Source organism: Lonchura striata, chromosome 2 (assembly GCF_050655825.1).
Source record: "Lonchura striata isolate lonStrDom1 chromosome 2, ASM5065582v1, whole genome shotgun sequence".
In the NCBI taxonomy this organism is placed as follows: Eukaryota; Metazoa; Chordata; class Aves; order Passeriformes; family Estrildidae; genus Lonchura; species Lonchura striata.
In genome coordinates, this window is record NC_140704.1 from 87,355,035 (window position 1) to 87,372,184 (window position 17,150).

General features: G+C 35.9%; 1 protein-coding gene across 1 annotated transcript in view; it reads left to right on the plus strand.

The window, feature by feature from the left end:
* The window catches only part of ABCA13 (ATP binding cassette subfamily A member 13), a 175,463-nt gene that overhangs the window by 70,481 nt on the left and 87,832 nt on the right, over positions 1-17,150 (plus strand). The window contains exons 27-35 of the mRNA XM_085571713.1: positions 884-953; positions 1,990-2,124; positions 3,501-3,632; positions 6,330-6,516; positions 7,402-7,620; positions 9,696-9,892; positions 10,609-10,766; positions 11,164-11,394; positions 16,884-16,974. Coding sequence (XP_085427839.1) covers positions 884-953; positions 1,990-2,124; positions 3,501-3,632; positions 6,330-6,516; positions 7,402-7,620; positions 9,696-9,892; positions 10,609-10,766; positions 11,164-11,394; positions 16,884-16,974 — 1,420 coding nt within the window. The remainder of the gene's footprint in view (positions 1-883; positions 954-1,989; positions 2,125-3,500; positions 3,633-6,329; positions 6,517-7,401; positions 7,621-9,695; positions 9,893-10,608; positions 10,767-11,163; positions 11,395-16,883; positions 16,975-17,150) is intronic.

The window sequence follows — 17,150 nt, forward strand, 5'->3', positions numbered from 1 at the left end:
AGTTTCAGAATTTCAGACCATAATGTATTGATTTTTTCCCATGTTGCTGTTTGCTTTTGTGATCATTGGAAATAAATTACACTAATAAATCTCCAACTGAGAAAATATTTAGAAGCTAGAAAGGAAAGAAAAATAAATTTTCAGGGCAGTTCTATAAAGCCACAGAAAATATCAGGAAGTTGCATTCCTCATACTCATGAGTTCTCTTAATGTCTTGACCTCAAAATTTTTGTAACATTAGTGTATTTTCAAGATCAGTTGATGACATGCCACATGTCCAAGTCATTATTTGTTTGGAAAAAAACCTAGTGATTGATTTTCTGTTAATATAATTGGGGAATAGCTCCAAAATTTGTTCAACCATATAATCTGAGGTATGTGTTTCTTTGGTGTAGGTTCTTTCAGGTCCTTCACTGTTCTATGTATTCCATAAGTTGTTTTGTTTTATACATTTGTCCTAAAATACTACATCCCTGAATGTGACATCAAGTATCACCATCATATAAAGAAAACCATATTTCACACATTTTGGCTTCACTATTTCAAAATAACTCTCTAAATTAAGCTGGTGGAATAATTCATATACTGTTAAAAAATGCATATTTTTTCAGTGTCATTTGGTCAGATAAAATAACACTTTCCAGTATTAGTAACTAGGTCAGTGGAGCTCTTGTTAGGTGGAGCAAATACTACTAAGGTTTGTGAGGGAGTATAGTTAAAACATAAAATGAAATAGCAACCATTAGCCTATGTGGAGGGGAAAAAATAAGGTCTATTAAGTTTGTGCTTGATTTTATCATCACAATATATTTTATTTCATGGAACTTGTTAACAGAATGTTTTTATTTGGTGTTCACATACTTTTTCTCCTCTGATATTGTAGTGTCTTCTTTCTACAACTGCCTTTGGGCAAGGAATATTTTTCATTACATATTTTGAGGGCCAAGAAATAGGTAAGCTCTTTGGTTAGGAGAAAAGCTTTGTAATTATTATTTCAAAAACATTGAAAAAGTTTTTCAATCTGTTCTGAAACTATCTCTAATAAATTCATAAGCTGGATCAAGTTCAGGTATATAAGGGGATATAATCTTTTTTTTTTTTACTATTATAGCAAGACCAATATTGATGACTGTGGATGTTTCAAACTATTGAAAATGTGTCATAATGGTACAACAGTTTATAAGAGTAGAAGAGACAATTGCAGAATATATTACATACATTTCCTACTAGACACTTCATCAAAATGACTTATCTTTACTGAAGGAAGGGCAAAATGTGTTTTGGAAAAAAATACTTTCCTTGACAATTGTGGAAAAAGTATTGTATAAGTAATATCATGATCCACTGTACTGCAAACAAAGTGGCATTTTTAGTTAAATGTAATATTTTTAATAAATTTACAACTTTGTTACTTTTGTTTTCCATTTAGCATCTGTAGCACTAGTGTTTGCACCTTTTTTTTTTCATGTCTTCTGCAATGTAATAATTTTATGAAGCAATTATTCAGTGAGTTCATTCATGTTTACCTCTGAATGCAGGCAATGTACACAATGCTTCTTGGTTAGAATTCACAGATTTAAATCTTCAGATTTAGCATTATAGAAATGATATTAAACTTTGTATAAATAATCCTTTTCTTTATATCAGCAGAATGGCTTAAAGCCTGTTTCACTGGTCAGTGCCCCCTTTTGTCAGTGTTGTAGTTCTTTTCCTTTTGCCAAAATAGGGGGCCAGCTAAAACTTGATAAACAACCCTTTCTACAACAGCTTCTCTATATTTTCCCAGCAGCAGTGCCACCTGCTGTTCTAAACACAGGCTTGTAGAGGCATAGAAATTTTTTCTGTTCATTAGGATTACTGTTATTAACTATGCTTTGTCTTGTGCCAGTGCTTTAATACCCAGAAGTGTGTGGTGTTGATGTGTTTGTGATCTTTAATGCTGTGTTGATTTAGCTTTGACCTTTAAAAAATCATTATTATTACTACCAGGAATTCAGTGGGATAATGTCTACCAGTCAACAGCACAAGGAGGATACATGACCTTTGGATGGATGTGCTGGATGATGTTCTTTGACTCCATTTTATATTTTGTAGGTGGCTGGTATTTCAGCAATATTATTCCTGGTAAGATCATGGGCTTGTTCTTATTTCATGTTTTTGAAGAAGTTATTTAATATCATTCATCCATTAATATCTTCACAATATAAACATTCAGCCACCATAAGAAACATTGTGTCATTGTCTTTCTTGTTTTTATGCAAATAAACCAAAAATATGTATTTTTCTGAGTTATAGTTCTGTTGTGCAAAACTGTCTGACTTTCCTTAGGGACTGGGGAACAACATCTTCCTAAATATATGAATACTGACTAGTACTAACACATGGACTAGAATTTGTAGCCAGGCATGAAATATCTTTTGTTTGCTGATGGGTAGGCCAAATGTTTGATAGAATTAGGAGTTTATTGGATCTTCACAGTAAGAGAGCGTAATCTCATAGCAAAACTTCCTGGGAAAATGGTGAATCTCCTGTCAGTACCTGGGCTGACACCCACGAACAGCAGCATGTTTTCAGATAAAAAACTTCAGAGAGCACAGTAACTGTATCTTGTTCTCAGTCAGTCTACAGTCCAGTGTACAGAGAAAACAAATTGATTTTCAAGTATATTTTCAGAAAGTAGTGGTGTGTTTATTTAGATTTTTTAATGAAACAAGTTTTATCAGTCTTACTGAGTTGGTTGATGTATTTATAATCATAGCCTCATGCCTCACTGTAGTTTTACCTTTCCTCTGATGATTTACCTTTCCCCTGATTTGCATATGTCACTTTTTCTTCTGACTACTTTGTATTTCTTTTTTTTTTATTAAATTGTAATTAATTTTACCTTGAAAGATAGGGATGGATGGAATATGCAACTGAATTTTAAAAACTTTATCTTCAATTAACACTTGCCCTTTAATCAATGTAATGACACTCCAAACAGAGAGTGTGTGTGTTATGTGATGGGTAAGTAATGCCTGAAAAGATCAGGCACTGCCAAAGATTAGTTTGTATATAAGAGTGTGGTTTTGCACTTTTTGTTTATGTGCCACAATCAGTGTTTCTTTTGGTGGCTGATTTGTTTGCATTTTGCAGATATTAATGGAAGAATTGGTGCAATGGACTATTTTTATAATTAAAAAAAATAGGCTCTTTCTCTTGGCAGGCTGTTTGGTGCATTTTCTTCCCTATAGGTTATCAGATTATATTAGGTCTATCAAAAGCTGATTTGGAGACAGGATAAAGCATAACTGAGGCTTGATTATTTTATGAAGAACCTGGTTTTATTACCAAATAACTTTTTTTTGCACTTAATTAAAATTTTTAGGTAGAGAAAAGTATTTGGGCTAATTAAAGGGCCTAACCATTTATTGTAAGCAATAATAGGACATTTTTAGTCTACAAACAGATGCAAAACTACTATAAATTTTTCAACAGTTTACATCATAATTCTAATATAGGAAAATTTGGATTGAAGAACCGGTGGTACTTTCCCTTTACTGTTTCCTACTGGAAGAACCTGTGTGGTACAGAAAGAAGGAAAAGACATTATCCGAATATGTTTTTCTTCAATGAAAACTTCCAAGAAAAAGGTTTGCAGTAATAGAATTTGAACTTTTTTTTCTGAATGGTGTGCTAGTCATAGTCAATGTGCTTCTATCATAGCTTGGTCCTGTATTATATGTTTAGATCTTATCCCTTTCTCTCTTTCATTATGGAGTATATACTATGAATATCTGTTACATTTTGCTAACCCCGTAATGACTGATTCATTCTGTGAAAACTGCTACTCTACAGAAAAATTTAAGAAAACTCTTTGAAAGATATAAAATAAATATCTCTTGGGTTCATCCTGTCCAGTATATTTCCACTTTGTCTTGTTTGGATCTTTTCTAATTCACTGAACCCTTTCATATTCTCAATGAATCTGAAATGTGTTGGACCTTATTAACTTTAAAAAAAATTTGCTTCTTGTTTCAGTGGAAAAATTAACTTTGTTAATTTCTTTCCTTTCTGTTTCTAATTTCCCTCTTCTATAATTACTGCTCTTTCTGTCTCTACTTCTTAGCCTTTTATCTAGAAAGCTGTTATTGTATCTAATTTTTTATCAGCCTCCAGATAATTTCACTGCTCTTCTATGTATGTTCACTTGCTTATAATTAATTCAGATTTTTTTTACCTTTTTCCCCCTCTCCAGTCCCTTTAAGGACATTCCCACATTTAGTTTACTTTTTGAAAATGAAGGAGTATTCACCTGTATTCCATCTTGGGCCTTAGAACAACATGATGGGGTGTTGTGCTTCTTTTGGGAAGTACAATATCTTAGAAATGATCCAGTTGTCTATGGCATAGGTGAAGAAGCTCAACAACTCAGCAGTTTTACATACAGGTGTCTCCTAGATTGGAGCAGATTTCAAAATATCTTGAGGTTAATTTTAAACACTCATGGGAAAACGTTTTTGTATGAATTTTATCTGAATTTCTGCAATTTGGAACAACTCTATTTTATTAAGACAATTGCATTTGTTCCTTACATAAAATGAAGATTTCCAGTGTTTCTCTCTGGGTTCACCACATAATCTGCAGAAAACAAAGACATAAACTTCTCTGCCTGACCAGTTTTAGTGTGGTGTCTGGCTCAAATTATTTCAGTGATTTCCTCATGTCATGTGGTTGATAGCAAATTGCCTGTGTGTGAATGCTAAAACTGTCTGCAGCAAAGGAGCTTGCTGTCCTTTAAAAGAATTGTGTGCAATTGTACTGACGATGGGATAAATGCAGCCATGAAGGATTTTTTAGGACAGCATAATGACTTGCTTCCAGGCAATTTCTTCACTTGTTCTATACAGCCCAGTTAAGGGCTGGTCCCAGAGGCATAGAGAACATTTAGGAAATCGGAGGTGTATGAGGGAGAAGCTGAGAGTGTAGGTCCTACCTGCTGGAACTAAAACTACATCAGGGCTGGCAGTGACCAGGGCGCTGCGTACCCACTTGGAGCTCCGCTTTGGAGAAGTCCCAGGGTAATCAGTTTAGTAGTTGGAAGTAACTTGGAGCTCTCCCTCTGAGAATTTCCTGAGCTAGATTGTCTGAGACCCCTCTGCACTTGAATGATTTTTTGTTAATTTAAAGGATGTATATTTCGGAAACAGGAGAAAGGTACCTAAAAGAGAGGTGTATGGCTAGGAGAACTCAGTACTGTCCCAACTGCTGGTAGTGCCTTGCTAGCAATGACCTCAACTTTAGAAAGAATTTTTGCCAGAAGCTTAAAATTGAGTGTGAAAGCAGCAAAACATTTTCTTCATTCACAGTGTAAACAAACCAATCTTTGAAATAATTATGTATTTTTTAATTTCTAATTTGATTTGTACAATTCAAGCTTTTTATGCATAGGATAGTTCTCTGTTCTTGTAACGTGTGCATTTTATTTACAAAAAAGTATTACAAAGAATGTGACTATAAACCATAAATATCTTATGTATACACATATTCATAAGAATAATTTTTCTCATAATTCTCAGGCATAAAAGTTTGTTTCTTTGGACTAACATTCCAATCTGGCTTGCCTTTGCTTAAAAATAAACCAACTCACTGCCAGATCTCTAAGTAGTAATGAGTCAATAAAATATTAAACATGAATAAGGTAATGGGGCTGTTGGTAAACTGTGCTCATGTTTGGAAAGTAGTACAAACCAGATATGGAAAGGAAGGCAACTTCATTGGTGTAATCTGGCATCTCAGTTTCCTGAGGATGTTACCTCACAACTAGAAGATTGTTAGATATCTGCTTGCCTTGAGCACCTTGAGTTATGCTTAGACTGGGCTGCTGCTCTGAATCATTTTAGAGATCTGCTTTGCTTAGTTGACTGAAGAGAATTGAGATTAACTACCTGTAAATGTACATCAATATTGTGTGCCTGAAACTGGATGACATATATGAAGTAGCTTACACAGTTAGAATTTTCTAATGCTTATGGGTATAAAAAATGATTCAAGTAATGTTATTATAAGTATTTTTTTACTACAAATAAAATATAGCAACTATTTTATGGCATTATCAAGACATATGTAGACATGCACATAATTTGGTGTCACAAATGGGCCAAATTCTTAGCAAATATTAATTGGCATGGTATCTTTCGTTTCAGTGTAGTTTGTGTCAGTTTAGTCAATTTGAACATGTGTTCTAGGCTTTGGTAAATGGTAGGAGAAGTTATTTTGTTATTCCTTTTATGCACAAACACGTGTTTAGATTTAGCAACCTGCTTGTTCTGCTACTCTCCCCCATGCAGACCCATCACCTCAGGGCTGGAAAGTCCCTTGCACTGAAGGAGCCACCGTTGGTGTCGTGCTGCTGTCCCTCACCAAAGAGCACGTGGATGGGCAGAAGGCCGCTGTTAAAGATCTCAACCTCACTTTCCATAAGGGCCAGATAACAGCACTCTTGGGACCTAATGGAGCTGGAAAGACAACAGTTATGTAAGCCCAACTTTTGCTACTGTTACTGTCCACTCTGATCTCTGCTATGCTTTTTCAGTTTAAAATTATGTGAACTATTTGTTCTGCTTTCCCACCCCCCCACTCCCCAATAAATATTTGATAAACTCCTCAAAGCGCATGGAAAGTGAAGGTTGTATATCTATGATGAAAGGAATGTAACCAGTAGAGAACTGAATCCTCTGTGCCACTGAAACCTTGATGTGATATCTCAGGAACAGCTTAAGTAGGACTTGGGCATGTCTGGTGGTGGAGTTGAATACATCTTGAAAGAGTGTTCTTTTTTGGCAACCTATCATATGGAGAGTGTGGAGTTTTATGGTGTTTTTGTCCCTAGAAGTTGCAGGGGACTTCTTTCTTGGCAGTTGACCAGAAATGAAAGTAATAAAATGAAAAATGACCTTTAAAAATGTCTCAACTAAGAAGTCTATGTTTCTACCTTTCTGTTAGCTATAATCAGCTTTCATCAAGCCAGTGACACAGGATGGGACCAACTGGGAAATACTCCTCACAAAATACCCATGTGAAGAAGGAAACAATAACCTGTTAGATTTGGTTGGGAAAAAAAATATTGATTTTACTCTGGAAGAAGGGAAATGAAGAACTCTAGAGATCATATTCAAAAAACAAAAACAGAAAAATCTACCAACAAACAAATCAACCAAAAAAAACTCAAACAAAACCCAAACCCAAAAAAGCCACCAAAAGCAAAAAGTAGCTAAACCCAAACCATTAGTGATATCTCTATAACTATACTTGACTGAATTGATGTTACTCTAAGGATGTTAAACCTTGCCTCAGGATATCTAAGGGGAAAGCTAATTGCATATTATCTTGCTGAATTCTTTTTTTCTTTTCTTATATCAGATCCCTGTTGACTGGTCTGTATCCACCGAGCTCTGGTACCATTATTGTTGATGGGAAGGACATACGGACTGAGCTGGCTGCCATCAGGACAGAGCTGGGTGTTTGTCCCCAGTACGATGTCCTGTTCAGCACGCTGACGGTGCGGGAGCATCTCCTGTTTTACGGGTCAGTGAAGGCACCAGGGTGGACAAAAGAGCAGTTGAATGAGCGAGTCAGTGGGTAAGTTTTCCTTCCTTTTCTTGAAATCTGTCAAAGAAATTGGTAATGATTGTTGCAAGCCACCCAAAAAAAAAAAAAAAAAAAAAAAAAAAAAAAAGAGAGAGAAAATGCAAAACTTGCAAGAAAAAAACAATGGAAACTGCATGGTTTTATGAGTTTTTGTCACATATGTTCTGAAATCATGACTTGAAAATAGATTTCCTAGTGTCTAACTATTCCTCGAATATATTTGTAGTGAGAACTGTCACTGTTTAAAAACCTGGTATACAAAATCATCAAATAATGATGTTTTCACTGGAGTGGAGGGGGTTGGCCTTGTAGAAATTGCAGGTGTTCTGCCTCATGCTGTCTGCCTTACCTCTATCCTTCCTGGAGAAGCAGATAGAAAGAAAACTGCTGTGCTTGCTCTGAGTTTTAAAATAAATTAACAAAATGATTTTATATATTTGTGATCCTGTATTCCTTCACCTGCAGCAGAAGGAAAGTTAGAAAACCAGAAAATCCAAGTAAAAGCAGTGATTGCCACAATATTTTAAAATAAGCCACCTCATTTGTCTTTCCAAATCCAGCCTTGAAATGTTTTTAATAAATGAAGAGGTTTAAAACCGAAAAATACAATAGCAAAAATAAGTCAGATCTCTGACACAAACGCAGAGGATTTGCCACTTGTCAGGTTAAAAACACTTGCTAGTGTTTTTGTGCTGACACTTCCTTGATGTAGGACTAGATGTTGCTTTTTCCTAGAGTATATAAAACTAACTAGTAAACAGTACAAGCTGAGATCTGGTTCATTAATAGCCAACTGCATTTATTCTACTTCAGACATAAAAGGTATGCTTTTCAAACAGTGTGGCAGTGTAAATAGATCGTGTTTACCTTTTGATTCATGCTAGACTCTATGAAGGGCTGGGCATTTCCATGCTTCAATGGAAACAAATGTCAAGTTGATGGGACTTCTCCTTAAGTGTACAATCAGGCAGAGGCATTTGTGGCAAAGTGGCTTTCCTTGGTAGTGTCATAAAAGCCTGTTACTTTTAAATTTTTTGATCTGAACCAACTCAGGTGTGGACACTCTGTTCTCTCCAGAAACAACAGAAGGAATTGGCTAGAACTACAGAGACAAAACAAACTTAGTAAATGGTTAGAATTGATACAAAATAATATTCTGTATCTTCAAGTACCTGAAGATACAGAATATTGTAGTTCTAGCAGCAGTCTGTCATACTAATGGCATGTGAAAACAGAGTTCTGCAGGCCTTGCTACGAAGAAAAATTATTTTTAAAGGCAACAAATGCTTTAAAGCACTTCAGAGAAATTAGAAAAGCAACAAAAGAATGAAGCAAAACTTTTTTATTAATTAAAAAAGTGGGCTTCTAATGAGAAGGGTAAATGGCATCGCCTCTTCACTCAGACTGCATATTCACTGAAATTCACTAAAAAGTTTAACTTAGGACTGTTGAACCTTCTATGTCTTGCTTGCCAAGCTGATAGCAGCTGGAAGCTCTTAGGTCACTGACTGTATGCTCAGTGTGATGAAAAATAAGTTAAAGGTCTTATATTATTGCCTTTATTAATCATGTTTCCATACCATGCTCACATGCAAGACCAGCATCTTTCAAGAGCAAGGGCTGAACTGGAAACATCTGTAAGATATCTCCCAGTCCTTAACATAGGAATTAGATTAGATTTGCTTAGATAGTATTATTCTACCCAGGGATCTCTAATCAGTTTATTTCATGAACCTAGCAGTCTTTATCATTATTTAAAGGGGTTATAATCTGTAGTTTGCTGAAGTTGTTGGACAAACTAGTATTAATTTTATTATCTTTAATTTAAAATATTCCTTTACAATATTATTTAAAATCTGTGCATCTGAGCATGATAAGCATTTATGCTTTGTAGGTAGAGAGTTTTTTTTCCTATTTGTTTTTAATACTAAAGTATGTAATCAGACAGAGTAGTGATTTTATCGCTTTCCATTTACAGTGACTTTTCAGTACTTGTTCTCTGAGTGGACAGAATGTGACTAGAATGTCCACTTCAAAATTGGTCCTGTTTCTGTATTCCTATTCAGAGTTCTGGAAGAAGTGGATTTATCCGAACATCAGTACAAACCTGTTGGAACCCTTTCTGGAGGAATGAAAAGGAGGCTGTCAATTGCCATCTCCTTTATTGGAAACTCAAAGACAGTTGTTCTGGATGAGCCCACAAGTGGAGTAGATCCATGTTCTCGCCGTAGTATCTGGGCTGTTCTTCTGAAGTACAAAGCTGGTACAAAGTTTATGCACATAATTTGCTTCTTCTTTTCTTTTCTGGATTTCTTTTATTTCAATGAATTTAATAGTCCAAGTGTAGTCAAAATATTATCAGAAGCTAAATACATTAATTTCTGAGGAAACATTAAGCTGACCTTGGTAACTTTAAGGCAAGTCAAATGGCATTACAAGAATTATCTGCTATTGTACAGAAAGACACCCAATCTTAAAAAAAATTGAGCTTAGTTTGAAGTCCTGTGCTAAAGTTTCTCCCCTCTCTTCAGCTTCTCAAAATTACTATCTGGTTTTCATTTCCCATTTTGCATATTCCTGTATATATATGCTCACACACTTATAATGAAAATACATTCATCAGTCGGTCTGCTACACTAATTCTAAAATTGATTGTGGGGAGCACTCAGCTGTAATAACTCACATTGAATTATCCATTGAAAGAGACTCTGCTTTTATGTAATTTTAAGGAATTTCTTAAGCTTTTAAAACAGGTGGAGGTTCTAAATCCTTAATACTGTTTGCTATGTATAAAACAGGACAAAGAAACTTAAGAACTAAATTTAACTCAAGTTCTAGTTCTGACAGCATATTTTGTTTGAATCCTGTAGTTAAGATTTTAAAGAGTTCTGAAAATGTTTCCCTAGGGCTAAAGGATCCTTGTGAGGGGTTTTTCTAGAAACCAGGTTTTGTAGACATGTACCAATCTTTGTCATGCAGGTTGCACACTGATCTTTACCACTCACCATCTTGACGAGGCCGAGGCGCTCAGTGATCGCATTGCCATCCTGCAGCGGGGCCAGTTGAGGTGCTGTGGCTCTCCCTCTTACCTGAGGGAGACATATGGCCAGGGACACAGTCTAACACTCATAAAAAAGGTAAGTTAAGAATGTACTGTACTGAACTGGACCGTGCCTGCCGAGTATATTTTAAAGAAGGTGTATGTCCCTGCCAGGAAGTAATACATTTAATAATATTATTATTAGAAAACCAGCAAAACATGCTTTTATCAGCTTTCTTGGTTGTTTTTGGCTGGGTGGTATTATTATTGCTATTTAGATGAACACAGTGGCATCTTTGAAAATAGTGAATATCAGTATTTAGCTGAAAATGGGCTTGTCTCACTATCCTTGGTTCTTGGGAGGTAGTCTCTGTATCCCTGCTGTGATACATCTTCATCAGTAGAATTTTTCCTGCATGTATTCTAATATTAAGACAAATACTTCTGTTAATCTGCAAATTTTTTTCTGCATTGTTATCTTTCTTTCTTCATAGCCCTCTGTGTTTGAAATCCAGGACCATAAGCACATTGTTCAGGTCACTTCTCTGGTACAGACCCACATTCCAGAAGCCTTCTTGAAAGATAACAGTGGGACTGAGCTGACCTATGTGATCCCAGAAAGGGCAGATAAGACCTCTTTTAAAGGTCTTTTCCAAGCTTTAGACCAAAGCCTTCAGCATCTACATGTGACTGGCTATGGCATTTCTGACACAACTTTGGAAGAGGTACTTGTAGTTTTTCTGTGTAATGACATTTTCTTGGTTAGAAACTTTTGATTGTATGATTGCGTCTTTTATATTGCACAATTTCTTGTGCAAAACATGTTAAAAATAAAAGTGAGCAAACAAACAAAATCTCCCAAATCAGGTAAAATCTATACCATATAGTTTTGCTTTACTGTTAATTTCAGCACCCACTTTACTATGGTATATTTTTTTATTTTAACAATCTAATGTGAAGCCTGATGAACTGTGTAACCCTTATTTTTTTTTTTTTTTCTGCATTAACTTAAGGGAACTGTAATGTGTCACTGACTTTATGAGAAGCAGTGTTGTCCTAGGTTCATTGCATTGGAACAAGCTTTGGGCTTTCAAGTCTGGTGATTCAGCTCAGGTGGCTCTTGGACAGAAAAAAAAAAAGCTAAGAACACATTCCAAATTACTAGTTCTAAGATTAGGACTTAGCCAAACTGTGTGATGAAATACTTAAACAATATTTTCTGTGTGTACCAGGAAAGTCTTTGATATATGTATACATCAACATATACACACACATATATGTACATGTGTGTGTGTATGTACTAAATGGATCAGAAGAAGAGAGTCTGTTATGCATCTTCATAATTCTGAATTTAGCTCTGTGTAAATAGCCGTGTCAGCAAGTGGTTGTTTCCCTTGGACTCTTTTTGCCTCATCTATAATTTCTAAATAACAAGATTCCCTAAACCACCACTACCCAAGTACTGTACTATAGATCCTTTAGAAATAATACATTTTTTAACTTCAAGTGATGGTAGGAGACTGATTTCAAACTGTGTGATAGGAGTCTAATATCTCCTATCATACATAGTTTACAAGTTTAATAAACATTTTATTTAATGTTATGAAGTAAATTAGATTCCTGCGATACAATTCTATGAAGCAAGTAAAAAAATTATTGAAAAGCTTTTATTTTCTTATAGAAGATGGATGATTAACATGGTATAAGGAATATTTTTCACTGACAAACATTAGAGATTTGGAGGTAATGTATATATTAAGAATACTTTTGGGTTACTTCTCCATGGGATAACACAGGACTTTCCAGAACTGACATGTATAAAGTAAATGTGAAGTTGTCATGGATATGAGGAAGATTCCTCAGTGAGCTGAATCTGTGACTCAGTTGAGAGTTTGATTTTAGCTGTTTTGTGAAGAAGTTTAAAACTTTTTAAAATGTGGTATTAGATATTAATGTATCATTCTTCAGCTTGAAGATTTAATGCATTAATTTGAGTTGATTTCTGTCATCTCTGCATCTCATCATTAGTTGTTGCTACAACCTCAATTCTCTATTATCTTATCAGATGCCTCTTTGCATTGGGCACTAAAAGAATAGCACATAATAGCACTATTTAATCTATTCAAGCAATTCAATCTGGAAACAAAGAACCCTGGCCTTAAAGAAAGAAATGTATTTTAATTTTTTTATCCTTTCTTTTTGTTCTCTTATACACTCACTATAAGTCTTTTTCATTCTGAGGGACACTAACACTCTCTAAAAATTGTATTCACTCAGGGAAAATGGACTTCCATTCATATTTCAAAGGAATCTTGAACTTCTAACGAATCAGTTTCTGGCATCTTTAAATCTCACTAATATTATATTTGCTCAAATTTAGGCTTTAGATATCTTTTCCAACTATTTGTATTTGTGTATTTTATAATACTTGTAGTCCAAAGTGTTGATAGAACCAAAAGGAGAATAGAAGGGTAGTTAATTAAATTCAGCATATACTAAGAGATCTCTGGAGGATGCTGTTTCACTTTCTGGCAGCTCTTGGGATTCAAAGCTTATTGCTTTCTTGCTTTTCTTTGAGGGGAGAACAAAACAATTGCAACATCTTTTCAAAATAAGGTGTGTCAAAATTTGTTAATTGAGTACTGTTTTTAAATTATTGTCTTTGAAATTACCTGAGATTTTTCATCAAAACTTTCCAGGGAAAGCCATATACCTCCTTGAAATGATGGGCACCTTCTAGGGAGATGCAGGGTGCTCCAACATATTCTGGTGATGGCACAATACTATTAATCTATTTCACTGTAATATTGTCATTTGTCCAGATTTGTTTCCTCAAGAACAAAAATCACTTTTTGTCCTTGACAAGGACAAGTCCTTAGTCAGATATAAACTTGCTAGTCAAAACAGAAATTAAACAGAATTTCATAGTATTGCAGAATTTCAGAGAACATTCTGAGTTGGAAAGGACCCAAAAGGGTCATCAAGTCTTAAGTGAATGGCCCACATGGGGATTGAACGCACAACCTTGCTGTCATTAACACCATGCCCTGAATAACTGAGCAAGCAGGATTTACTAAGGCATGTGGGGAAAGGATGCTCTGGTGAGGTCTAGTACACACCTTCATTTAGATGTAGCAAGAACATACTGTCTCTTTGTCATGATGCCTAATCCTGTCTTTTCCATAGCTGTGTGTTTCAGAGGGCACTCACTCTGTTGATAACATTGTTAGGCTAATACCACTTCTGTCCACAATATCTGGTGCAACATCAAGTAAATTGTCATATCTTCTGTACAATGTAGTCCCTAACGATTCCCGTTCTTAAAAGGATGTTTGAAAACTGAATACCATGGGGAGGACTGGGCAATGCAGGTGGCCTTCTACCTTTATAGCTGTATCAGAGTATGTGTCAATGAAGCTGACAACAGACATAGGATGTATTAGAAAAGCATTTGATGGGTTTGTTGATTTTTTTTTATAAGGTATAACTACATCCTCTCTACAGTGACTAAATGAGATTAAATAAGAAAATTTGTCTGCTGTTATTTTGGCACTGAAGTAAACATCAGCAGGCAACGTTTTGTGCTGTAGGCATTGTCCTAGCCACAGATGTGTAGTTACTTTGTGGTTTCACTAAGTGGTTGACAGACCTGAACGACAGGAGTCCATCTGGAATCAGCTAGACAGGATCAAGAACTGGGGCCATGGGAATCTCATGAGGTTTAACAAGACCAAGTTCAAAGTGCTGCACCTGGATCAGGGCAACCCCCAGTACCAACACAGGCTGGGGATGAACAGATCAGAGCAGCCCTGCTCAGAAGGATTTTGGAGTGCTGGTGGATGAGAGACTGCACATGACCCAGCACTCGCAGCCCAGAAAGCCAAACGTGTCCTGGGCTGCATCCAAAGCAGCATGGGCAGCAGGGCCAGGGAGGGGATTCTGCCCTTCTTCCCTGGTGAGACCCCACCTGCAGGGCTGCACCCAGCTCTGGGGTCCCCAGCACACAAGGGACAGGGACCTGTTGGAGCGAGTCCAGAGGAGGCCGCCAGGGTGAGTACATGGATGGAGAACCTCTCCTATGAGGAAAGGCTGAGAGAGTTAGATTTGTTCAGCTGTAAGAGGAGAAGGCTTTGAGGTGACATAATTGTGACTTTCTAGTACCTAAAAGGAGCCTATGAGACAGAGAGGGACTTTTTACAAGAGCATGAAGTAACACGACAAAGGGGAATAAGTTTAATTTAGACATTAGGAAGAAATTCTATTTTCTGAGGGTGGTGAGGCAGTGGATCAGATTGTCCAGAGGAGCTGTGGGTGTCCCATCCTTGGAAGTGTTCAAGACTAGGCTGCATGGAGTTCTGAGGAATCCAGTCCAGTGGAAGGTGTTTGCAGAGGGATTGAAACTAGATGATCTTAAATGTCTCTTCAAACACAGGGCATTCAGTGATTCTGTGATTCAGTTGTTGCAATTTATTTTGGTTTGCTTGACAGAATTGGTGTTCAGAGCCATCATCAAGCAGGTCCAAGAAAACAAATTAGAATGTGGCTTTAGACTGTCAGGATCTGCCTCCAGGGTCTAATACAGAAATATCAGGCCTTGCAATTGTTAATGGCTAAAGTTTTTCCCTGAAAGCTGGCAGGTAACAAACATAATCAATAACTGTTAAATGGCAATTATATTGACTAAGCAAAATAGGGTTTTGTAACAGTCAGGCCTTAGAAAGTCAAGAAGTATCTTTTAAGAGCTATAAAGCACTTCACATTGACTGGTTTTTATTGTCTATTGTATGAGCTCCTTGGAAACAAGGAATTTTTTGTTATAGCTGATATCTTCTTTTGTGGGAAGAAATAAATGGTTTCTTAATGATTTCAGAAAGTTGCACTGTGGGTATAATCTATCTTGCAGCTCAATCCAAACAGAGAGGAAAGAGCAAAAGAAAACTTTCATCAAGACAAAGAAAAATTTAGTTGCTATTTTTCTGTGTCATTTGAGATGCTCATGGTGCCTGTATTTTCTGTAAATTTTTATTTATTTTTATCTAAGGTTCTTAGATCACTATTTAAATTGCAGTTCAGGTTAAGATAAGAAACTATTATTGTGTTTTTGGTTTAAGCTTACAAGAAGTGGAGAGTGTGTGAATAAGGCTCACTATGAAAGTTTCTGCAAGGCTTTGGTATAGATAAATGAAATGCATCTCTGAAATTCAAAGGGCTTTATGACAACATAACTGTGAAACATGTTTAAGGAAGAAATAGTAGTTTGAACACAAATCTGTTTGGCAAAGTGTATATACCATTTAAATAGACCTCATGATTATGAAGTTGGTGAATTCTGCCAGGTTTTATAATTTTAACTATAAGTCCCTTCTGACATGTCCCTACTTTAGCAAATTCAATCTTTTCAACATCAATCTAATGCATATTTTTAGATTGCTGCTTTTATGAAAAAATAATTTCAGTTTTCTCATGGTGATTTTAGGTAACGTGTTCCTATCATCTCTACCCAGTTTGGGGTATGCACATGAATGTTTTGCTACAAAACACACATTGTTGCCCGATCTTCTCTGTAGCATTAGTTTTATAAGACTTCGTTTATCTTGGCTATCTCTGATAATTGCCTTGTCCTTTCAATGTCTTTCAGTAATGTTATTGTCCATGTGCTTGCACATACCTAGGCATGTTTCCTGAGTGTCCCTAGACACTGTGAATTCCCTGGAAATTGTAGGTTCTCAGCTTTGTAGGATTTTGTTCATTAGATTTAGATGTTCTAGTACAACTAGAACTCTTTGGTAACAGTTCTAGTTGTGCCCATAGATTTCTAGCTGGAGCATCAGAAGAGATTAAGCTGTTTCCTTGATAAAAACTGCAGTAACTGAGTTCCAGCACATACCAAGGATTAGAAGCATAAAAAGTCAATCAAGGGCAGACAGTCTTTTGAAAAATCTTTGCAGATAGTAGTGTTTGTAGGTCAGCAATGTTTTGCATGGGTGTTTTTGCATTTATTGACATTTATTTCATTTCCCTTATCCCCAAGATTTTAACTGGAGAGCTTGACTAATTTTATTGTCATATTCCAGCAAGGTGTTTAGAGCAGTCAGTAGTAATTTCTGACATGCTGAATGGCTTATATTCTTGACTGTGTATATATCTATAGCTATCTCTATATAATAGTTTTAGAAAATTGATTTTAAATTACTTTTTTCTACTTTCATGAAAGGTTTTTCTGAAGCTGCTGCAGGACTCAGAGAAGATGTCCTGTATTCCACAGGCAGGACACCTGGACCATACAAATGGTGCTGAGTCAGTCTGTAAGTAAAAATTGATGTGCCTTCTGAAGCAACTATATTTATAAAGGTCAAAAACATTAATGTAAGCATGCACAAAGTTTCCAAAGTGAGGAATGCACAAGCAAATGGAGAATACTTCTTGCTAACATCTGGTAATTTCTTTTTTGTGTGTCTGCCTTGGGAAGTAGTTTTTATAT